Source organism: Gallinula chloropus (genome assembly GCF_964237585.1).
Source record: "Gallinula chloropus genome assembly, chromosome: Z".
NCBI classification, from domain to species: domain Eukaryota; kingdom Metazoa; phylum Chordata; class Aves; order Gruiformes; family Rallidae; genus Gallinula; species Gallinula chloropus.
In genome coordinates, this window is record NC_140089.1 from 13,997,969 (window position 1) to 14,023,898 (window position 25,930).

General features: G+C 43.2%; 1 protein-coding gene across 1 annotated transcript in view; it reads right to left on the minus strand.

The window, feature by feature from the left end:
* Positions 1–25,099, minus strand: part of SVEP1 (sushi, von Willebrand factor type A, EGF and pentraxin domain containing 1) — a 130,607-nt gene extending 105,508 nt beyond the window's left edge. Inside the window, exons 1-3 of the mRNA XM_084278230.1 lie at positions 24,466–25,099; positions 6,549–6,804; positions 5,306–5,482 (exon numbers count right to left, since the gene is read on the minus strand). Coding sequence (XP_084134356.1) covers positions 5,306–5,482; positions 6,549–6,804; positions 24,466–24,993 — 961 coding nt within the window. The 5' untranslated portion in view covers positions 24,994–25,099. The remainder of the gene's footprint in view (positions 1–5,305; positions 5,483–6,548; positions 6,805–24,465) is intronic.
* Positions 25,100–25,930: the final 831 nt, after the last annotated feature.

Sequence of the window (25,930 nt, forward strand, 5' to 3'; positions counted from 1 at the left end):
TCACATTATTTCAGGTTTCTTTGGAAAGGCTCTTTACAGATCTAATCCATATGTTGTTCAGTAGGCAAAACTCTTGCCCTACTGGCTGTGCAGATACTGATATGCTGCATACTACTAAACTGAAGACTAGGCAACCCACTGAGTACTCATACATACAGTGAAATTCTACACTTCAATAATCATACTCAAGTAGTGGACAAAAAACAAACAAAAGGCGGAATAACTATCACAGACTAGAAGTATTTCATTCACTAGTTCTGCCCTGCTAACTGCACATCACCTTCATGGATCCATTGTGCTGCAGAAAGATGAGGTTCACATGTTAGACAAAACAAAATACAGGTTCTAAGACAACAGTTTCCTGACCTCTCCAGTAACTGTGATCATGCTTAGGTACTAAGTGATGAGATGAACATAATGGGTATCATCCTTTAGTTGTATCATCATGAATCTAAAACCAACCCACGAGCCCACTTAAAAAAGACATTTCTCTTAAGAGTCTTGCTGAAAAAACTATGTGAAAAGTCTGTGTTAAAGGCATATTCCCAAACTTCCTAGGACAGAGAAGATATAAATGGAGATAAGGAAATTTGATTTTCTTTTCCATGGAACAAGCAGTTGATCTGAATAGCCCATCTTTTTATTGATTGAATAGATGACACAGTCTTAGGTAGTGGTGGTGTTTTGCGTGGCTGGGTTCTGGTGGAGAAGGAGGGGCTGCAGTGGTGGCTTCTGCAAGAAGCAGCCAGAAGCTCTCTGCAGGCCCCACAGAGCAAACACCAGCCAGCTCAAGGCCAGAGTAAGGCCGAGCCCATCAGCGATGGTCACAGTGTTTCTGGAATCACATTTAGGAGAGAAAACCCATAAGCTGCTGCTTTTTGCCACCAGAGCCGGGATTGAGAAGATCTCAGAAACTGTGCAGACACCAAGGCCAGGGAAGGGGGGGAGAATGTGTCCCAGGTGCCAGAGAGACAGATGCCCCTGCAGCCTATGAAGAAACCCATGGTGGAGCGAGTGTCCCCCTGCAGCCCATGGAAAAGGCCAAGACCCCACCTGCAGCCTGTGGAAAGGCCCCACGCTGGAGCAGGGGGAGACAGGCAGAAGACACTGTGACCAACATTAGAGCAAGACTCTGCCAGCACTTGCAGCCCGTGGAGACAGACAGAGAGACAGAGATGAGACACAGAGAGAGAGAGAGATCCACAGTGGAGCAGGTTTGCTGGGGGGCAAGGGAAGGGGCTTGTGACTCCATGGAGGACCAGGCTGGAGAAGTCTGGGCCTGAGAGACTGTGAGACATTCTCTGACTGCATCCATAGAAGTGACACACACTGGGGCAGCCGGTGAAGACCTGCCCAGTGGGAAAAGACTCATGTTGGAGATGGTCACAAAGGACTGTCTCCTGTAGGTGGGACCCCAAGCTGGAGCAGGGGAAGAGTGTGAGGAATGCCCCCCACAACTAAGAAGGAAAACAACTCTTGAGGAACCAACAGAAACCAGCATTCCCTGCCCCTCTTGGTGCCACAATGGTGCAGGGGGTGGGGCAGGGGGGTGAAGGGAGTGAAATCCTGACTGAAGTGAAATCTGCTAAGAAGGGAGGGGTGGGGAGAGCTGCTTTAAGATCTGGTCTCACTTCTCATTACCCATCTGGTGTCACTGGCAGGGCAGTGTCATCAATTAGAGAGTTTTCTGTCCTTTATTCTGTGTTGTCTGTTTTGCCTGTGACAGTGATTGTAGAATGATCCGTCCCTGTCTTTATCTCACTCCTGAGCCTCTCAATATATATTTTCTCCCCTGTCCAGCTGAAAAGGGGAGTGATAGAGCAGCTTTGGAGGGTGTCTGGCTTCCAGCCAGGGTTAAACCACCACAAGAGGTAATTACAGATTTATTTTTGCTGACCTCTTATTTTTGTTTGGTTGACTCTACTTTAAATCTCAACATTTGTAATCAAGGAAAGAATGGAGAAAAAAAAGTGAAGCATTATTGAAGAGGTGATGTTTATGCACTTGTCAATATTTGGGACTGGTTATGATACTGCCTCTGTTCTTCCTCTTTCACCCTTCCTTTGTCACAATTGTCACAGATGTCTCTGGCTGCATGAGGCTCTTAACATGGGCCAAGATGCTTTTATTTCGTTTACTTTTTAAAGCAGAAAACAGTCAGTCTGTTCTTCTTTCTGTGGCACATCATCAACATTGCAAAGAACAGGAGGGGGACATGGAAGCCAAGTTCTGCTCTTTGGCACAAATCATGTGGCTCTTATTTTATTGTATGGAAGCTTCCTAGAGGGTGATTTCAGGTAATTAGCAAAGTCACATAGTTATTCTGATGTCTCACATTTAAAACCATAAAAACAGTGAGGTGGTATAATGCATAAACACAAAAGCATACAGAAAATAACCACAGAAAATAACCAAAAGAGCAAAAATAGCAAAAAAGGACAGATATGTCTCAGAATAACAATCTCTGATCTTAATGAAAACTACTGTAGTGCATTATGTAAACACAGGCTAATAGAGCATCTGCAACTTTAACTGTTCAAAAAGCTAAAAGCAGTACAATTAAATTGTAAGTCCTGTCACTGTAAACTTGCCAAAAGTCCCCCTAAACATTACACAGTGAAGAAAAGTTAAGATGCATTCTTAAGATTCCTTATGCTTTACAAATCCACAGCTATGCTCAGCTGGGAAACCTAAAAAAAAAAGATTGGAATCCTCTTCAGAATAAAAGATTTTAAAATACACTTTTTCTTTAAAGACTCATGTTGCATTTTGTTTCTGTTTGTCTTAAAGAAGAATAAAATAGTGGAGCAAAGCAACCACATTTTAGAGAGCAGGCTTGAGTTCAGGTCATATTGTCCCTAAATGCAAACAACTTCAATTATCTTCACATATACAGCTGATGGCTGCAATGAACAGCTTATCTGCAATGTATCCAATACCAACTCCTTTTAAAACCCTATTTTTACAAACACCTACCAATGATGTCAAAACAAAACTTTCCTCTGCAGCTGCAGAGTACCCATTTAAAGAAATCAGACTTTCACCATTCTTGGTGGCACTTGAAAGCTATGCTGACCGTATCAAAAGATCCTTTCATGTAGAATAGGTAACTCTAAAATGACAGGGTCACTATGTTTGGAATAGCTCAAATCAATGACATAAGCTGTTGATAGAGGCAGAAATGCTGTGTTTATTTCATGCAATAGGTTGCTAGGGCATTCAAGGTAGAAGAAATTAACATGAATGACAAATGGAAAAATTAAGATAAAAATTTGATTTTGTCTGAAACAAAATAGAATGACAACCAAAAATATGCAAAATACAATAGCATATCTTAATTCAGTGTTAACTGAGCACACAAGAAAGCTGCACTTACATAAAATCAGATTCTGATCCAATGTGCCAGTGCTGACACTGACTCCAAATACATTCCTCTACTCATGCACTCAAAACCCAATGAATTCCTGCCTGTTTACTTCTCTTTTTATACAGAGCAAAGGAAGTATGCTCCAGAGGCAGAAGATGAATTGCATAGTGATAATTGGCAGTGAGTACAATGTAACTATCAATTCCCTAACAGAAGTACCTGGGTATCTTGCAGTGGTGGCAGGCACTTTCCCACATAAGGTGCTTGTATGTACAGCTTGGATCCCTCAGTGCATCCTTAGAATCCTCCTCGTGCAGGCATACAGTCACCACAATCTCCGTTAAACCTTCCTCTGAAGGAATTCAGGGGAAGTGGAATTTGGAATTCCAGGGAAGTGATTGTGCCCCTGTACTCAGCACTGGTGAGGCCACACCTCGAGTACTGTGTGCAGGTCTGGGCTCCTCACCATAAGAAGGACATTTTGGTCCTTGAGCAAGTGCAGAGAAGGGCAACCAGGCTGGTGAAGGGGCTGGAGGGCAAATCCTATGAGAAGCAGCTGAGGGAGCTGGGGATGATTAGCTTGGAGAAGAGGAGGCTGAGGGGAGACCTTATCACCACCTACAACTACCTGAAGGGAGGTTGTAGAAAGGTGGGTGATGGTCTCTTCAGCCAGGTGACAGGAGATAGGACAAGGGGAAACGGCACAAAGCTGTCCCAGGGCAGGGTCAGATTAGATGTTAGGAAAAAATTCTTCACTGAAAGGGTTACCAGGTATTGGAACAGGCTGCCCAGGGGGGATTGAGTCCCCGACCCTGGATGTATTTAAAAGATGGGTAGATTAGGTGCTCAGGGATGTGGCTTAGTAGAGCACAGGTATTCTTTTCCAAACTAGTGCTTCTGTGAATTCTTCAGCTTCTAGTCACAAACCTGCCTCTGTCTATTCTCTAAACAGAACTACCAACTTTTAAAAGTTACATCAAGAAAGTCTGTGTATATTATGCAAATCACATTTTCAAAGGCAGCATGGGACTCATAAACAGCTATATAGCCATGATCCATAAAGCCACTTGGTTCACACCTCATGAGGACACATCTCATGAGAACTGTGATTACATATTCAGAATCTAAGTGAGAAAATGAGACTATAAAGGAGATCAATATAAATACTGTATTTTGTTTCTAGTTGATAAATGTGTGATTAGAAGTACTCCTTTTTTCCAGATCAGTAAACAAATGCAACTTTTGTCCTAGAAAAATCAATGGAATTGAGTAAAACCTACCTATATTCTCTGACAATAAAGAATGAAAAATTTTGTTATTTCAACTAGAGACTTTGAAATATGCATACAAATAAAAGGACTTGTCCAAAAAGCATTAACATCAATCTTAGCAAAACGTGACACCAAATTTCTTTGTATTGACCCAAATGCCTTCTTCCTCTTTCGTAACTCAAACTCAACATGGGAGAATTAAAGCCATTACTTGCCTGTAAGTTTCACCAAGGATTTATTCTGCAAAGATGCACATATACATCATTTCTCCAAACAGAAAAGTGTAGGAAAGTTCAGAAAGCAACCAGCAAAATTCATAAAAGAAAAATGTACTAAGAGCACTTAAGTACAAATGACATTACTTCAGGCTTGGTAAACTCTCGTCACGCATTGTTGGTGTGCTGTGTTTTAAGACAGTTTTACTGTGTCAGAACATCTGGCCCATTATCATCTCTTTCCTGTGAATCAATTTGAGCTATTGCTGGAGACAAGGTATGAGGCGAGTTTGGCTGCTAGAGATATTCTATGTCTTCAGGCAGAGAACAGCTTCAAATCCATCCTGATCCAGTTTCATAGCCATAATTCCAAGACGAGCTTTTCACTCCTACCTAGATTAGCCCTGCATTCAGGGTTTGCAGACAAGCCTAAACACTGGCATGAGACTCACCTGTGCATTCATGTTGCAGTCCTTTCCCATAGTATCCTTTTTCACAGATGCACTCAAACTGGCCAGTGTGAGTGCCACATTTACAGCTTGCCATGATGTCGCAGCAGTTTTCATTTGCCTCACAGAGATAGGAGCAATGCGATATATCTTCTTGGATATAGCTGCCGGAGGGTAGGTCTGAAATGGTATAAATGAATTAACAAAAAAATGGAAATAAAAGGCCTGCCACTAATTTCATGCCATTAGTGAAATGTTCCGTAAAAACCCTAGCTTCCAGTTCTAAGTAGTAGTGATAGCAGCACGAATCAAAGCCTTGCTACACTCAAAATGTAAAAAAAAAGTGTTCTTATTCTGGAAAAAGGCTCACTGAAATCCATGGTGCAAAGACCCTTAGGTTTTCTCATGCAGATTAATTTAAACCAGAATGCTGTCTCCCTCCTAACAGAAGCTGCTGAGACAGCTTTTCCCAGCTTTGGTGGATGCCATCTTTGGCATCAGGAGAGCATTTGGTCATGGCACATATATTAAAAATAAAATCTTTCCTTTGGCACATTCACATAGACCAATCAGACCGTACATAGAACAAACAGAATGGTAGAAAAGCACACTACTTATGTAAAAGTAGCATGCTTTTAAAAATGAAATGTAGCTAATAAATGCTAACGGCTAGTCTGGTGCATGTTGTAGGCCTCAATCAAAAAGCACTGTCTTACAAATTAAGATCTAGTCATGTGTTGTCACTTGCCAGTCTGAACTTACTTTATTTTTCAGGAAGAGCTTTCTGGTTTTAGAATAAATAGACTAAAAAAGGATAAAACCACAGTCCACGCTGTCTTTCCAGTCTTACTGAAGCCTTTTGTTACTGTGCAAAATACTAACAAACATTAAGGCTAGGTCCAAGGTGTGTACTAGGTGCCTCTGGGGCAGCCATGCATCTGTCTGCAAAAGTTACACTGTGCCCAGGACCACAGCCTGTTGTTTGTGGACAAAATGAAGAGTTGAATGGGGGATACATATATATACACTAAGGAGGAGAATTTGGCTTACATTTTGTTGATGATGAGTTAGTCAAACAAAAAGTTGATCCCTTTACCTGAGGTATTAACACCTCTACTAGTAAGTAACAAGAAAAATAATAATAAAAAAATCAACACTACATGAAATGTAATTACAAGATGGTACTGGAGATCCTCCTACTCAGACCTCTGCTCTCTGTAGACTTTAGAAGTTAATACATTAATACCTTCGTGAAGAGCCCTGCGTGCCAGAGCTTCAAACTCAGTAAAACTGTGAAGAAGGTAACAGTGATCTTCTTTGGGATGCGATGCCATGTCATTCAGCTCTCGGATGTTCCCCTGCCATATCCCGAAGGTGAAGATCTCCACTCCAAATTCCCGCAAGGAGGCTGCGATGGGTCTTGGGTCCCCCCCATTGGAATATCCATCAGTAATGAGGAATATCACCTTTGTGGCATTTCCACGGGCATGTCGTAGTATTTGCTGGAAGAGAAAATGAAATTGGACACCTCAGCAGAGTGTTAGCTGTGCTTGATCTGTACACACCTTCCTCCACAGCGTGACTCCTTTCATTTGATTTATACAACTAAATAAAGTCCACGCAAAACTACTCACTGTAAAAAAGATCAACCATCCGCAAATAAAGCCTGTGGCTAGACAGAGTTATACTTCAGATAGTCACAGTATGCACAATCACAGAAATCATGACCTGAAACAAGACACTTTTCACACTGACTAGTAAAGTCACTCGTGTGTCAGACAGCCATGACCCTGACCAGTGCTTTTCAGCAGCTTTGCTCAGACTGTAGTCTGAATAGATAATAATACAAAAATTGAAAATGTAGTGGAAGATCCATGGGACCAAAGTTTAGATGCTGCCAGGTGTCTCAGTACCATGGTAGTGATGTGGATGCCTATTAGCTGCCAGTTTCATCTATATTGCTTTTCCATATGCCACTTGGTTCCAAACTTGCTTGACCATTCAGGTAGGTGAAAGCTCACCAAATCCCCCCATGAAAATGTGCTGGAAATGGTGACACATTGACTTTCATTATCACAGCCTTCAGTATATGACTTGTGGAAAAATCCTTTACAGTTTGTAAGGGGTAACTAAGTAAGAAAAAGTATTTTATAAGGGATTAATTTGCTCAAAACCCCCTACAGATTCAGGCACTGACAGACCAATGAAAGGTGAATAATCAGTCAAAACCACAGATGTAAATATTAAAAACAGCTCTCACAGACAGTATCAACTTTTTGTATAAGGAATTTATGAGTGATTAACACTTCCACTGTGATTATCTCGTCATAGACCCAAGATGCTTTTATTTCCACATATACCTTCCCACCTTCCCTCTCCCATTTCCTTGTCTAAAAGGTCAAATCTACTGAACTTCTGGAAAACAAGTGTCTGTGTTCTTCTCTTTCTATACAAGGCAGATGGAAAGAAGAAAAAAAAATTTAGTAGTGTATGCACAGACAGTGAACATGCCACACAGCATGTACAAACACGTGCATGGGCGTGAGGGAAATGGCTGTGAGGTGGAAGAGATTCTGTAAGGACAGTAGTCTTACCAAAAAAACCACTCCAAATAATAACAGCAACAAAAAAGGCACATCTCAGACACCTGATGTACAGCGCAAAAATACAGCTGTGCCTGATGAGGCTTCATAAGTCTCTCCATGAAGGGAAATAGAACAAGATTCAGAAACAGACAAGAACATGGAAATCACCAGAAACAAGTTCATATTAATTGCTAGCCAAGAATTATTGGGTATATCTCCTATTAAATAAGTTTCCAAAGTCACCGTGTGCAGGGTGACTTGCTTCCCTAAACATACCCTCAGCATGCCTCCTGCAGTCAGCTAATGGTTCTTTACTAATAGCCTAGCTGCACTAGGAAATTGGAACATGGAAAAATAAGCAGTCCTCAAAACTGTAATTTCATGCATGAAAACAAAAGCCAAAATGTGACAACAATCACTAGAGTTTCCTATGGCATTACGCATTCAAGGATTGAATGTCAAGTCAGAGACAATAGTTATGAAATTTAGGTAATCAGCTGAAGAAAAACAAGTGACTAAAAGAACACTCAGTTTTCTTTATGGTGTGCAAACTGCTTGCTTCTAAGAGGCCAAAATTCTTCTATCTGTATCTTCCACCACAGTGACTGCTTTTCTGTTGCACCATAGTGACTGCTTTTCTGTTGTTATGTTTTTGTTTTTCTTGCAAGTCTGAGGTAAGAAACATGATCTAACATATTTTAATGTAATCTTACATTTTGATCCACTAAATTATAAGGCCCACTTCTGATTAATTCTTACTCTCCTCCCAAAAAGTACTCGGACTGTTGGTTATTATAATCCCAGCATAGCATTCCCCATCAGTCCCTGTTGAATCTTCACCCTTCCCACAGTTTGCCAAGATCTTCAGCTTGTCCATCATAGCCTCAAAACCTGCCTGTAGTTCCTTCCACCCTGTTGCCATGTACAGATTTAAAGATCATTCTTTCTAATACTTCACATAAAGCATTCATGACAACACTTAGTAGTACCTGAGTGAGGACATGTCCCACAGATTCCTGCCTATTTCATCCTTCCAGTCTGACATCTCAGTAGACCAGCTGCTGAGTACATTTGTTCTTGGGCGAACAAATGACAGGTAGAGCACCTGCAGAACTGTGATGTGAATGTGGTCTGCACTAGAAAACACCATATGGAGTTACCACTCTCATTAGCCACGGTCTGTCAGAGTGAGTCTAAATACAGGACCACCACCGTTCCCCCCTTGGGTGCTGCTCTCTGCAGCCCTAAAGCAGGAGACAGTGAAGGTGTACTTTGTCTTTCCTCCGTGAGCTTACACAGAAGGAATTAGATGCAGATTTTTAACTTGTTAGCATACAAATTACTACCATATTCATTTCAATAATAGATTGTACCATGCTACAATCAATAAAACAGAACACATTCCACAGACCTTCAAATTCTACTCTAAAAATCGTGTAATTCATCAATAGTGAATGTGAATACACTCACTACCCTTAAGCTACCCTTAACAAATACAAATTCTAACACCAGAGATTATCTGAGTGGAGTGGTTTTATCACAAAATCTTGCAGTTAGACTTATAAAGTAAAATTGACTTTCAGCTCAATCAAAAGCTTACACAGTTACAAGTTAGCCCAGTCCAAAGAACCTGCAGAGAATTTCTAACTTTTCTCAGTAGGTCGGGCCACATTTCAGAACAATTTGATTTTGATTTGGCAAGTCACTGATTTCAGATAGATACAAAATAAAAACAAGCACACACACACCATAAATCAAAGCACAGACCATTGGCACCATGGTCTGAAAGTTTGCCAAGCAATGTGTTGCTGTTGGGCTTTATTTTATTACTACTTGTATGCAAAACCCAAAGGGAGTGAAACCAATTTCTCTTGCAGACACAAATACCCTCCTTCGCAAACCAAACCTATTGTTCTTCATGTTGCTAAAGTTGTAAGTGGGAAACCAGAATGAAGTGAAAAAACAGGATTATGTGGAAAACTAGAATGAAAAGAATCAGGAAGATAAAGACAAGGCAAAACACAATATGAATATGAATGGTAGGAAAAAACATAAATGCCTCATTTCAAAATGCATTCTGAAATGGATGCTGTAAGAGAAGTGGCACTGCAGGCAGAGAGGGTAGTGCTATTTATGATTAATGCATATAATTAACATATTTAGTGCTAACTGTGCTATTTTAAAGTAAGCAACTTGAAAACTTCTATCCAACTTCTTAAGTATTCAGGCTGAAATTTTCCACTCAGGATGTCTCAAGCTGTTTCAGTGAAAATGGCTTTCATTTTGAAAAACAAGATGAGGAAAAACATATGTTCCATCCATACTTATTTGGGTTTGGGGTTGGTATTTTTCAGAAGAAACTTTCAATGTGCAGATAACTTTAATAATAAAGGTGGAGAAATAGGCCCCAAGTATATGCAGGTTCTGGAACTTGTGCATCTGAGGAAGAAAACACAACTTTCACAGGGTTAAGAGACATAATAGCAACTGCCAGTGCAATTCTCTGAAGATCCCACCTGCACACAGCTTGCTCTAGCAGACTATGATTTCAACTCACTATTATGTCATAATATGTACAGAAGGGGGAACAAAACTTAATTTTGGCAGACGTGGCTTTGCAATTAAAGTAATACCCTTTCAGCACTGTTTCCCGACGCACGTAGTACAAATCTGCACAAACTCTGCAGATGAAGGCAAAGGATGGTGTTACCCACTGCCCTAGTTTTTCAGCAAGTGATTCTCAGAATAGGTAGCAACAAAATCTCTGTATTTTCCCTAAATACAAGAACATGTCTGCATGGCCAGTGAACGAACTAGCTTGAGGTAGTCTAGCCAAGACAACATGGATCTCAGAAAAAGAGATTTTATTTCTGATTAGCAAATTAGCAAGGATCTTTGCTTTTGTGACCTCTGCACCTGAAAGTACAGGTATCTCTCTGGGCCAGCACTTCTGCCACATACAGACACAAATTGAGCTAAGACATAAGTGAGCACAATGCGGAGTTCCTACTGCCTGACAGGCTCAATATTCAGGCACCAGTGGATCTGAGTAGAGAAACAGATGAACAGACAGGATTGCTACATATTGCCCCTAGAAATCAAAACAAAACAAAGCCACTAAACAGCTTGGCCCTCCTGTCTTGCAGCTGTAACTCTAGACACAGAATCCCTGCTGTATGACAACAGAGGAAAAGAACAAGGGAAGGAAAGAAACATTCAACATTTGAGAGGAAAAAAAAAAAAAAAGAAAGAGTTACAGAAGTCTATTTTTAAATCATCTGTATATGTCTGGTGGTCCAGTTAGTGTTTTGTTTCTTTGTGTGAAAGCACAGTGACATAAGGGACAGGCGACAATCCAGAGCTGCTGATAATCCAAGTAACAGCCCGAGCTGCTCTGCCTCTCCACTGTTTGTCTGGCATTTCACATAATTTTTGTTTCTTTCAACCCTGACTCACATTCCTCTATTCTGAGACACCCATCCTCCATCCCTTTCCAGAAAGCCCTTTTAAAAGCCCTCCCTGCCCACCTCAACAGAAATGTCATGTATTTTAAAATGTCTGTTCACTCATGCCCTAAGCTTGTAAACAGACACAGAGGTGGTTCCATGTATTTACCCAGTTCCCATCAACTTCGTGGACTGCATCTATGTAAAGATGGCCTATTTTTTGTGACAAGGCTCCAAAGTCCTTTCATATATTGTCAGGTTCTTCAATAAATAAAGCTTAAAAGCCCACTAAACAGTGCTTGGAAGTTAAAAGGACCCTGAGAACCTGTTCTTTGGAATGAATATCCACATCTGCTTCTGATTTTACCATCAAATGAAACTAAGCACCAGCCATAACTCAAAGTAAGGTGCTGAATGACCTGTTCAACTGAGAACACAGCCCATTTGGTCGCTACTATAAATTAGTAATAAGGGATAAGTAAAAAGCAGAACAAACCAATCAATGCTTTTCATAATTACAAAGAAATGTACGGGGCCACTAGAAACACCTCACCTTTGATGGTTTCATTCCCTATTTTCTTTTCTACACTTCTTTCACAGGAGTTATAGATCAGTAAATATCAGTAATCCTTCCAGATTAAAACATTCTTTTCACATTAGCAAAAGGTTATTACCATCTGCATTGTATTCAGTCTCTCTTGAGTGTGTACAAATATCTGGCAGACTCCCCATTATCTTTGTGCCAGTAACAGTCCTTAGAATTAAGAAATGAAGTCTTGTGCAACAAAAGAAGTTGCTGTGCATAATACTCCTTTAGGAACTCACTACTGAAATCACAGGATCATAGATTCAGAGAATGATTTGGGTTGGAAGGGACCTCACAGCCCATCTTGTTCCAACCCCCCTACCATGGGCAGGGACACCTTCTCTAGCTCAGGTTCCCCAAAGCCCCATACAACCTGGCACTGAACATTGTCAGTGAGGGGGCTGCCACAGCTTCTTTGAGCAAATCCTACCAGTAGACACAAAAACAGCTAAACCTCTAACTTGTGTGCTTTTAATATTACCATGGAGTTTGTAATATGAGTAGAATCCAAGATCAAAGACTTCTTCAGCCATCTGACAGTCAGAGCAATGATGCTGGCAAGGTTCTTTGTTACTGCCTCAATTACATGTTCTGCATCTAATCTGTAAACATTTGATATTGGGTCTAATCTCTGTCCTTACTCAATGTTTTGCTTTTAAAGAGGATTTTGACCACAGAGAATTGGCTATTAATATATCCACATAAAGGGAAACAAACTGAAATTAGTTCATCTGTCTCACTTTGCAAACTAAGCCTGAGATAACATCAGTCTGCCCCAAAACCCTTGCCAGGAGAAGCTTGCCTTAGAAGTTTTAAGTTGGAACCTAGCTTTCAAAGTAACATTATCCAAGCATTCATCACAAAAATTGTACTGGTTCTTGTATATCTTGAAGGGAATGGACTACCTCAGGGTTACAAAAGGAATGTTATTTGTTATAGGTCAGGAAGAACTATCACTGCACCTCAGAAATGAAACAGAAAGCCCTCCACTGAAGAATCATTCAGCTCTGCTACATGAGTAGACTACTTATAATGAATTTGTTTTCACCCTAGGAATACAATAAAACCTGTATGCTAGGGGATGAGTAATGTATAGAACAAGATGGTTCTTTTTTCCTAAAGGATCCCTTATTCCCTAGTAAAGAAATAATTAGCATAGGATATTACAGAGTATATATAACTATATATAATACAACATAGTAACTATAAAACTTACATTCAAATGAATAAATTATACTTTATTACAAAAAACCCCACATATATTTGGCCTACATATTCAACAGAATATTAAAACAGTATGTCTTAAATTACTCCTGGTTGATTTCAGAAGCAGATCTGCTTTACAAATGGAAATGGTAGTGCTAAATCAAAGCTCACTCTTTGTTTCAAGGTTCCTTTGCTTTCACCTTTCCTGCAGTTAAAAATGTCCAAATCTGTTCAGGAAATTTTATGTAAATAAATATTCTGCGAAGAAAATAAAAGTATCACTAGGATTAGCCATAGGTTTTGGTGGAGTTGAGACATCACTGAATCCTGAGCAATCCTAAAGAAGTTGATCATCTCACAAGAGTAACACAAATCTAGGGGGTTGCAAATATTGTTCCCCTAATCACAATACAAATGTTGTTATTTCTGTACATCAAAGAGCTGGCTATGCTCCCTCTGCCCCCTTTAAAACAGCAAAGGTCTGATTTCATCACCTTTTCTTTTCATCACTGAACACCACTACTTTCACTGTTCTACTCAAAGGAATCTTATCCCCTCTTTAGGTTTTGTTGCACCTTTCATGGTAGGAACTAAAAGGTACCTGACACAGGTTTTGGCTTGCAATTGTAATCTTTCACTACTTTCTTCCATTCTGCTTCACAAGGTCTTGAAAATGAGCTGTTACCTACATAGACTAAATTAACTGATATAAAAGCATTCCTTGAATATTCCCCTACCAGGAGCTGTATATGTAAGTCAGGGCAAAGATGTATCTACAGGATTAATCTGGATATGTAAATATGTAAATAGTGCTACAATAGGATGTTGAAGATAACTGAATTTTTTTTAAAAGAATAAAAAAAGAGCTTGTTTAAAGTGCAATGATTTCATGCTTGTCTAGTCTTAGAATCACAGAATCATAGTCATTTGGGTTGGAAAAGACTTTTAAAAGCATCAATTTCAACTGTTAACCTAGCACTGCCAAGTCCACCACTAAACCTCGTCCCTAAGCACCACATCTACACTACCCCCAGGCACGGTGACTCCCTGTTCCAGTGCTTGAAAACCCTTTTGGTGAAGAAGTTTTTCCACATCCAATGAAGCCTCCCCTGGAGCAACTTGAGGCCAATTCATCTTGTCCTATCACTTGCACTTGGGAAAAGAGACCAACACCCACTTGTCTGCAACCTCCTTTCAGGGACTTGTACAGAGGGCTAAGGTGTTTCTGCAGCCTCCTATTCTCCAGACTAAACAACTCAGCCACTCCTTATCAGACTTGTGCTCCAGACCCTTCACCACACTGCCCTTCTTTGGACACACTCTAACACTTCAATGTCTTTCTTGTAGTGAGCAGCTCAAAACTGAACACAGTATTTGAGGTGCAGCCTCACCAGTGTTGAGTACAGAGGGGATTCTTGTATTACAGTGATTTTCACTTCAGTTAAATAATACACTTGCTCGACCAATTCTGTTCTCCTAATTAATGTATGCAATGTGTGGATCATCAAAATCATGTCCTTCATCTAGGTATCTTTTTAGCGCTCCTATCCCTTTTATCTGCTTTGCCTTTAAGATTCAACTTTTATTTCTGCAGCATCACCCTCTCTGCATTTAGCCATCTTCCACTTCTTTTATCTTTTTCCAACTTAGATGTATTTTTGGTATAATTTAAAATGAACCTTCCAATCTCTTGCCAATAACGAAGTACAAGAATACTAGGGTTGGGGTTTTTCTTTAATTTTTTTTTTTTATTAGCCACAACACTTGCTTTAAAAGTATCTGTAAGTAACTGGCAGGTAGGACCTAAGTGTTACAACTGAATCAGACTTCCTCACTTTACGGATCAGAGCATAAAGGTTAAAAAGCCAGGCATAGTCATGGACAGGAAATGAAGGGATGTCATCTGAGGAATGACTGACAGAACTAACATTGTTCAGCCTGGAGAAAACAAGGTTTGAGGTGGTCTTACCTATTTATTTAAATGCTTGAAGAGGAGCGGAGTAAAGACAATAGATTCAGACTCTTCTAACTGGCAGCATGAGGAGAAAGGTACAAAATGAAATACAGGAAATTCCATTTAGAGGAAACAGTATTTTTAATAAAAGGGTGATCAACAATTGAAACAGGTTTCTGTTTGAAGAAACGAGAGGTTGTAGGATCTCCATCCTTGGAGATATTAAAAACCCAACCAGACACAGTCCTGAGCAACCTGGTCTTGTAGACCCCACCTAGAGCAGGGAGATTGGATGAGGTGGTCTTCAGAGGTCCCTTCCAACCACAACAATTCAGCAGTTCTGTGGTTTTGTGATACAGGACAAGCATATTAACCTGAGCATTTTCCTTCTACAGCACAGATTCAGCCTCTCTGCCTGTGGTACATTTTTAACTCTTTCAAGTACGGGTGCACAGTTAGAAAGCGCAATTTTATGCATTTTGTACAGTTTGAAAAATGAGCAAACCATTCTTATTTTAGAGAGCAAAGCTATGTACCCCAAGTCTAAGACAATCTTCTTCACGTTCCATAAAGTCTTTTTCTTCCCCCACCTGCCCAAAACCCCACTATTGCCCTTGCAATGACTGGAGCTACTTACTACACAAAACTTTGATCTACACATTCATTTCACACGAGTGAAACTGTTGGATCTGCTGACTTAAAATTGGGTGGCCTCAAATTTTGAGCTCCATGTTATAACAAACACATTGCATCTGGTTTCCAGGAAACAACTAACACATAACCTTAATCTTTTGTTGTTCTGCCTTCTTCTAAACTGAACATTAAAAGACAAAGCATGTACATAGTCATCTCCTCAGCTCCTGGTCCTGTACAACCATTTAGCAATAGTTTATCAGTGCTTGGAGAAGTTGCTGGAGGCCTTATATGCTGCTATGCAGTGTACTATATTAAAAATATTGTCCTGCTAATAGTTCTCAGTTTGATTTAAACATTGAAAAATCATAGTTTTCATTGTGTATGAGCAATGTCCATCATTAATATAACCAAGATGTTGCTTGATTTCTCTAGTACTGTTCTGGTCTTTCACTAGTAATAAAAAAGGGATTCCAAAATATTTTACTGAATATGTAATAAACATTCACGTCTTTTCAGCCCAAGCATGTACAACACGATTGACTAGTGCATCTGCCAAATATTTGTTTCTTTTGTGTTTATTTTAAACATTCATTACTTTAAAAAAGCAGGAAAAAAAGAGCTAAACAGAGTAATTCCAAAAGCACAAACACCATTCATGACCTGAACTACCTACTGCTAACTGTCACTGCTCAATTATTCTCTGAATGTCATCTTTTGCTTTACAACTGCTAGAACTGAACAACATGAACACACAGTTATCAGCCCAACTCCATCCCAAAAGGGTGTGGAGGAGTGTTTGGGAGAGAAGTAAGAGACAACTGGACTCTCAGCTTCACTGTTTATGCTGCATATACTGAGCAGAGCACTACAGCTTTGAATGCTAAAGCTTTTTACAGGTTGCCTGTCAGATTCAAGGACGTTCGTCTTCCTGGCAGAGGCGACCAGAGAGACTCTGAAACAGAGGGAGCATCATAATGTTAACGGGATCTTTTGTTTTTAATTGTGTTAACATTATAGAGAAGTAAGTAGCTCAAAGATTTGAACTGGGTCCTGGTGAGCCAAAAGCCTACCTGTTGCTAAAGGCAACAGTGCTTTTAATTTCTGGCCTAAGACAGTCAGAAATTTCTCAGCACCACAAACATTCTGTCTTGCCGGCAAAATCTAACTTTCAAATTCTAGTAACAAGAGGAACTAGAGGACAAAGGCTAAAAATGTATCACAGAATATGCAAAATATATTACATACAGAATATTCATGCTAAGGTTCATGCCAGGAAATACTGCTAAATATGATGCATTTTGCTGGAAAGGCCTCTTATAAGTATAGGAAATGAACTAAAAATAAACTAACTTCTTTTATGCTCTTTTAATCCCTGCACAGTTATCTTGTGTTTCTCATGTTTTCTCTGCCTCTGTATATTACACTGGAAATGGCTTTGTGGTATTATGCTGTAAATAAATGTGCCTTCTAAGGGAGGCCTGTCTTGGCAGATACACAACACAATGGGTGCTGGCACACCTCTCTCTCTCTCTCTCTTTGCATTCCTAAACTTCCTCTCACCCTTACTTGACACAAAGCTGGCTGACAGACCATAGGTCTGGAAGGCTGCTGTGCACTGTGCTGTACAGGTCCTTCCAGGCAACAACATCCATCTCTGCTCTCAGACTTAGAAGTTATGAAAAATGTCAGATGTGCTCTAAAGGCTTAGATTTAAACTAGCTTCCTGTAGCCCAGGGAAATGGGCTGAGGTAGGTACATGATATCAAGGCAAGGAACAACTACCTAGGAATATGAGTTTCCTTGCTGGTAGTGCCAGCTCAGCAATGACAGACACAGAACAGCCTTCTTTGTGCTGAAAGGAGTATATTCTTTTACTGCTGCATCCTTCTTTCCAGAACATTACAGGTCTGTGCCTTTGTCACTTTATGCATAGCACGTGACAACAACTCCAGGACATCAGTGAGACTAGAGTCTCTGGCAACATTGCCAGAAGGCATCAAAATGACAGGGTCTTTTTTATACAAATGAAAAGCAGACTTCAGATGATTAATTTCCAAATTTCAGTAGAATTTCCAAAACGTCAGTAAAATCCATTACTAAAATACACTTGCCTGTTGCACAGTTCCTTGGGATCTCTCTTAAACACTGCAACAGTCTCTCTGCTTCTGAAAGGCCCCCAAAGCACACATGTACACACGGCATGTCAATTCTGACTAAATGGGAAAGGCAAAATGTCAGCTTATCACTGCACCATTCAACTATGTCCTGCACAGCAGCACCAACAGGTGAAAGTCAATAAAACACTCTACACAGTTATGTGGAGGATCAGAAAATGATCACTCCAGCTGTAAACCTTCATAAGGGACATTCAGAAAAAAAACACTGCCAACTGGAAACTGATGTGCAGGACCTCAAGATTTTAATGAAGACCACAATTTAGATTTAATCAAGCAGGTCTTCAGAGTTCTTCTTTCTGCTGTCTGTCAAACAGTAGTGCAACAAGCAATAAATAGGCCATAATAATAATAATCTCAAAAAATGAGGATGAGAACTGTGACTTCAAGCTCTTTGTGGGCTGATTCACCATTCTCAGAGTCACCAAATGCATGAATAAACTGCTTGGGTGGGAGCTGTGCAGCAGTGTAAGCAAAGAGGGTTACTTGAATGCCTTTGAGCCAGGTTTTAGTAAGCCATGAAATTTGCAGGAAAATATTGTAAACCATTCCATCCAATAACAATTTCTTTATAAAACATTTTACATTGGTGTTACCTACTAGTACTAAGATGAACACATTGGGAATATATACAAAGGTGTAAAACCTGCTGTCTAGGAAGACACATAGTCCAAAGTGTTAAAAGAGAACGGACAAGCAATTTTTTCAAGCCATGAAAACCAGTTCTTTAAAAAATAATGAAAACCAGAAATCTCACTAGTGTTTTTTTCCTTTTTTAATCAGAAGTACCAAGGGAATTCCTTCTAGGGGTACGGAGAAAGAAGAAGATAGAGAATACGGAAGACAAAGCAGGCATTTAATTCCAGGTCTATAGTCTGGCGGTGTATCTATGTGCATCCGCAGCTTCCTAGATACTCAGAGGACAGGGAGGCACTGGAATAAAGGGCTTCAGCATGCCTAAAGCTGATAGAGAGGCACTGTGTGTGTGGCATGCAGACTCCCAGGATCAAGCACTTCAGTCTGTGCCTGAAGCCATGCCATCTCTCTCCTGTACCTCCCATTGATGAACTCAGTTTCCCTCACTGAACTGGCAACACAAGAGTGTGTAGCAGTACCCTCCAGTGCTTCTCATAAGACACACATTTCAGCATTTTAAGAACAAATTACACTCAGGTTAAAGGGAAGATAATAACGGATAATCTACTAAATGCAAGTCCTCCAAATCACATACTTCTGCTTAGACCGAAACACAGGACATAATTTTGGGAGCACAACCAACCAATTTACAATGAGTAGGTTTACAACCAAAAAACCTCTTATCTCTGCTTAGCTCCCTATGTGATGCTAAACAGAGCACTTTTTGCCTGTCCCAACCAAAAAGGCAGAGGAAAAATGAGCTACTTAATAACTTCTTAAGGTTGCCCCATTTCAGGCTAGGTCTGAAGACAATAAACAGTGGGCAGATGTGTATCATGCCTCTGCTGTATTAATCTTGTGAGCAAAGTCTTTGCAAGACTGCAGTATGCAGGACAAATACTTTTCACAAACACTACACTGATTAAAAGTGGTGCTTTAGAGCTGATACTAATGATGGCTGACAGGAACTCCACTCTCAGTTTGCTCAGTAATCGTTAACTACCAGCTCTGCAACTTCACATGACCACAGAGGTAAACCAGGTTGTAGTTCTCACCATCATCTTTAATACAGGCTCGAAGGCTGTATCAGAACTTGGGCCCACTGTTGTCAATGACTTGGTTAAACCACCTCCATGTTAAGAAAAGATTTTCAACTTCCTTTGTTTCAGGTATTTTTTGTTTCAATTTCAAAATGAGATTCTGAATCTGAAAATGCACTGAAATTAAAAGCCAATTATCCTAGTGGGTAACAATGCTGAATCTTGCACTTACATGTGTTTGACACAGAGAAGAAACAAAGTCACCATTACTTATTTAAACAAGCATTAAATAAGCATTAGAACTGTTTATCCTAAATTGCTATGTGCTTACATTCTTTGAAGGGCCATTTTTTTCATGTTTGTTAATAGGATGACAACAGAAGACTGAATTTGCCATGCTGGTTGTTCATTTGTCATGCTCCCTCAAAGTCAGGTTAGATAGAAATGCCTGATTTTAAAGAACAGATACTCAGACAATGTGTCACCTGATTCAGTAGATGTGGTGATAGACCTTCCACTTACATACATCACTGACTTTTCACTGACTTTTCAATGGAGTTAAGATTAATTACAAAAGCAAAACCCCCAGCTTTTTAACAATTTTTAACACAACATAAAGCAACTCCCAAAGCCTTCCTCAACTACTTCTTTGTCATTTAGAACTGACTTGGCTGTTAAAGGCTGGCTGGGCTACTCCTGACTTCAGCTCAAAAGCAGTGCACACCTACAACTTCCAGGTTCAGAGAAAAGTTTCCCATTTTATTTCCAGTGGAAGACTGAAACCTACCTGTCTTCTTAGAAGCAGCTATTGTTTTTATTTTGTCAAGAGGCTGCACATGGAGTAGTTAAAATAATTTGCATTCTCATCTTTTTTTAGCACACCACAATCAGTGCAGCTTCAGGCTGTTTAAACTGTCCAACAATAAAGACCACACATCAGCGCTGGCACATACGCAACTGTGACTCCTGGGTGCTAAGACAGGGAGACACCATTAAACTTCCATCACTGTGTAATTTCTATTTCAAGGTGGATCTGGCAACAAATGCACATCCCTCCCACCAGGTGCAATGGGTGCCCTTAGCAGAGGTTATCTCACAGGATCTGGAGTTCCAATCCAGGTGCCTGCAGCTGGGAAATTCAGCACTTAACATGACTGAGCTCTCTGGGCTTTAGATGCCTCGCTTAATTAGCAGCATCAACACTTGCTCAAACCTGTCCATACTTTCTTCACTCCTGCTTCAGTTCTTCCTGGCTGTCAGCTCTGCAGCTTTCCACAATGCAGGAAGATTTCCGCTGCACGTAGTCTGTGCTGTCCCACAAACTCACTATGAAAAACTAGAGCCGGAGTTTTGAATGACTGAACTCCACTTCTTCCCTTTTCTTAGACTATTTACATGTACTGCTGAACATGTGCACAAGTTAATACCATTAAATAACTGCTATTACAGATATTTTGTTTTGCTAAGTGTTTTATATAACTCAGCATCTGTTCTTCCTAAGATGCACAATCTAAACACAGAGTAAGAGTCTCAAATCCCATATATTAATGTCCTTTGAGGGATATTTTGTGGATCTTAAACTGAATTCTAAAGAACTTAGAACTTCTAAAGAACTTATTCTAAAGCCTTAGCTCTTTCCCTATTTTAAAATGAAATACACTAGAAACCATAAAAGACATATTCATGCTGTAAACCATATAAGATTTCGCTGCATGAAAGATAACATCAAATAAATTTTCATTCTAGCTGTAAGGTGAGAACTGTAACATCTTATATTTCACTGTCAGTGACTGAACACTGCTAACATCTTCGGAATCCAAGACACAGGAAAAGGTATCTGCAACAAAACAGCCACTCACTCTGACTGATGAAGCAGACATCAATGTATCTTGTATTATGGTCAAACTGGCCTACAGCTGTCATCTAGCTTTAGAAGCAGAATACAGGGGGTTTGACTGGTATTCTCTAAAGGTCCAGATTCAGTACCCAGTTTCCTACTGTGCTCCCTACTCCTACCTCATATAGTAACAAGGGAAGTGAAAACCACAGACGTTTAATGACCTGTAAATTTGAACAGCAGGAATGGAGTAAATAAAAAAGTTATAGCAGTTTTCCCCAAACCTGCAATTAAGTCCCAACTCTGGAGCTCTAGAAAAAAGACCTGGCAGTGGAAACTCTCTCTGGAACACCTTGATCACCAAGAAAAATAACAAAAACCTAGACTTTTTACATGAGGAAATGTATCTAACGCTTCCTAGTTCCAGTCTGGCATAAAATCCCAAAGAGGGTCACAAAACTGAACATCGGTAGCTTCAGCAGTTCAGCTTCATCAGGGTGCTGCCTCTTGCCACTGTCTCTTGTGGTACATCCTTCAGATTTCTGTGTGCCTCAGAATAGATCTTTCATCTGCTGGTGAGGGAAAGCGTGTCTGACGTGGAAAAGGAAAGCATGGACATCTCTGACAAAAGACAGAAAGTCTGCAATAGACCTCTGCAAAGCACCTTTGGAGAGGATGCAAAACTGCAGTGCCAAGGAGAACTCCCTTATTTCTTGGAAGATGGACATTACATGGATGTGCAATAGCTCGCCAAACTGAGTAGCTCTGCTTTTAGGATGATGTCAAATGAAAATCTTGCTCCTGTTCCCTGATGTTCCCAGGTCAGCCACTGACTCCCCTGATCACGGTGCAGAATTCACTTACCTCTCTGCCTCCTTAGTTTCTCTAGAACTGTCACAGACTTCAATCAATCACTTGGAGACCTACCAATAAAGAGCACTGTACGATGACTTAAGTGCTTGGATTGTTCTAACCATGCACTTTCCCTCATCTTCTCATAGTATGATATATAACTGATATTATTTCAGGGAGTTTGTCATGTTTTGCAGACACTTTTAGTTTTGGAAAAGAAGCAGATAATTCAGGTTAGAAGTCGAAGAAACACCACATTAAAGTGAAAGAGACATTTTAGGAAAATGAAAGAAGAAACAGTTACAGTTGTACCAAAAGACAGTTAAAAACAAAGGACAGTAGTGTTAAGAGCCCGGAGGGAACAACAATTTTGTTCTACATAAAATACTCCTATACTTTTTTCCCTAATAGTGGCATTTTCAACTTGAAACAGCCATTTTTTGAAGAGTCTCTAGAAAGGGGAGCATTGTCGGAAGCTGTAATTTGCCTCACATGAAGATGTGCTGAACAAAACCACAGTACAGTACCTAACCAAGATCCAGCAAGCAGCCCAGAATCTAACCTTGTCATTGTATCGCTGTTCTCCCTGCCACCATGTGAGTGTTTTTCTTCCCACATTCTGGTGAGACCACAGCGTAAAATGACAGTGATGCTGTTGTAGCCACAGGGTTTAGCTGGGCTCATAAAACTAAATTGTAGGTTTCTGAGAGGAATTTTTGTTTATTCTGTTTCAAAGGTATGATTAGTCAAGACTCATATCAAGAAAACAGATGGTATTTCCTAAGCTTATGTTTTGTTTGTAATAGTTATTTTTAACTCATATAATTAACTTTTTCACACAGCACTTCTGGGATGGATCTGTACTGAAGCTTGACTTCACAGCAGAAGATCTAACACAGGTATGTGTTTCCCTAAAGCAGGATTTCCGTGTGCAGCTCTGAGCACATCTGACAACAGCCTTGATTTCCTCTGCCAAGCTGGGAGAAGAGGAGGACAATCCTTGCAAATTTTGTATGCCCAGCACTGATACCCCTTCTGCAGCCTCACTCACCAGCTCCAAACGGGGGTGTGTAAGATGCTTCAAGAGAAGTACACACAATGCCCGGTTTCTCGACACTAACAGGAATCAGACATGAAAAATAGAATTGCTTTGGAAATGCTCCCGCACGCAGAGGCCAAATGGCACAGAGCAGCCTGGTGCAGCCTTGTAAAAAAGCTCCCGGGGTAGACTGGCTGACCACAACCCACTCACTGGGAAGCCTCCCCTGCGTGCTCAAGTGCCAGCGAACGCCCAGGAGCTGCCTCAGACCACATCTGTGCCATGGGACAGCCTAACAGCTGAACACCACAAATGCTCACGTTACAGCGCCTGGAAACGTTCCTGGACACGCTACACACAGCTTAAGGGCACCTTTGTCAGTCATCAGCAATTAAAATAGTCACCTGGCGACAGCACGTAGATCTTTTTGCCCGCTGACAGCTACCGGGCACCCAAGAGCAGCTGCCAAGAAACAAGGCAGACGTTTCGGATGCCAGACTTGACTCATACGTGTCGCTTCTGAAACCGGGACACTGGCGCTGCGCTCCCCGCCCCCCCCCCCCCAGAGAGCGAATTTCACACGTTTGTTTGCGAAGGCAGCAGAAAACAGGGGAGCCGCCGGCAGCGCGGGAAGACGGTGCCTGGTCGCCCTGACCCCGCTGCCCGTCGTCCCGCCCCACGCCGCTCCGCTCCGCACCGCGCGGCCCTGCGCCCGCCGCCACCCCGCGCCCTCGCACGGCACGCGGCACCACGCTCCCGCACGGCGCGGCTCGCCGTGCCATCGCGCCTCTCCGCCCCACGCAGCACCGCGACCCGCGCCTTGCCGCGCCTCCCCCGCTGCTGCCACAGCGCAAGCACAGCGCGCCGGGCCGCCACGCGCACCTCGGGCACCACCGCGCCCCTCGCCTCAGCGCCAGGCGCACCCACCTCAGGAAACCACCGCGCCCCTCGCCTCGCCTCACCTCACCTCACGGCCCGCCGCTCGCCTCTGCACCGCGCCCCTCGCCTCGCCTCACCTCACGGCCCGCCGCTCGCCTCAGCACCGCGCCCCTCGCCTCGCCTCACCTCACCTCACGGCCCCCCTCACCTCACGGCCCCCCCCCCCCCGCACCCCGGCCCCCCAGCCAGGCGCGGCGCCACCCCCGCACCCCCGCGCGCGGCGCAGGGCTCACCGCCGCCTGCTGGAAGGCGCCCTTGGTGTAGGTGCCGCCGCCGCGGTAGGCGATGGCGGGGATCTCGCGCCCCAGCAGGGCGCACTTGTGCTGCTGCGGCCGCCGCCGCGAGATGTAGTCCACGCGCGGCACCACGTTGCTGCGCGAGGAGAAGGTGACGATGGCGACGCGCGTGGCCGCGGGCACCACGGGGAAGTCGGAGAGCAGCTTCTTGACGAAGCGCAGCTCGCTGAGGAAGTTGGCCGGCCCCACGCTCGACGACTCGTCCACCAGGAAGACCAGCTCCAGCCGCCCGCTGCGCGCCCGCAGCCGCCGCACCTGGCGCTTGAAGGCGCGGCCCAGCTTCTCCACTTTGCTCTCCGTCGTGTCGGGCAGCGGCGGCGGCGCCGCCACGGCGGGCGAGGCGAAGGTGGGGGCGCGAGAGAGGCCGCCCGGCGGGACGCCCGCCCGGCCCTGCGGCGCCGACGGCGACAGCGACAACGACAGCGACAGCCCGCCCCAGCAGCAGAGAGCCAGCAGGGGCCACATCGCGGGGCGGCGGGCGCGGGGAGACACCGGCAGCCGCGGGAGGAGAGCGGCTGGTCGCCCCCTGACGCCCCACCTCCTCTCTCCCTCGCTCTCCTCGGAGGGGCCGCCGACCGACCGAACCACCGGCCTGCCTCCGCGCCTGCCTCCCCGCAGGTATCCGCGCCCTTTAATCCCCCCCGCGGGCCTCCCCCAAGGCTGAGGCGCTGCCCCTCGCACGCCCCCCTCCCGGCTGCCCTCCCCCCGGCGCCTTTCGGTAACGTGCACCCCCCCCCCCTCGCCTTCGCCGCCCCGCTACCTCCCCGCCCTCCCCCCGGCTCCCCCTCCCGCTGTCCCCCGCCGCCCCGTCCCGCCCCGATGGGTCCCACACGGCAGCCGGGCGGCGGGGGGCCGACGGTCCCTGGAAACGCGCCGAGCCCAAGCGGCGCGGTGCCGGGCTGCGGAGGCGGGGTGGGGAGGGGGGGCTGGGGGGGGCGGGGGGGGAGGCGGAAAGCCCCCCAAAAGCGAGGAGAGGCTTTTCCGCTCCCCCGCCGGAGCAGGAGCAGCTGCTCGCAGGGACGGAGCGAGCGCTCGCACTGACACGTGCGGAATTAACCGTGGTTAATTTGGCCCTTTGTTTTGCGGGCAGGATGTGCTGGCGGCTTTTGGCGGGGGGTACGTCCTGGTCCCTCGCCTGCCTCTGTCACAGCCATCCTCTCGCGTTCACGGGGACGCTTCACCCGCCTGTGGAGTCCGTGTCCCAACTTGGAAGCCGTGGCGATACCTGGCTGATCAGCTCCTCACTGGAGTGGTGTCTGGGTGTGTGGGCTGAGTGCCGGGACAGCACCTGCATACCTTCAGCCACATGTGGGTATGTAAATATTTACGTGCCGGGATGTACCAAAAGTGACCATATTACTGCCTTCTCTGCCGGTTACAAAAAATCCCTGGTAGCCAAGTT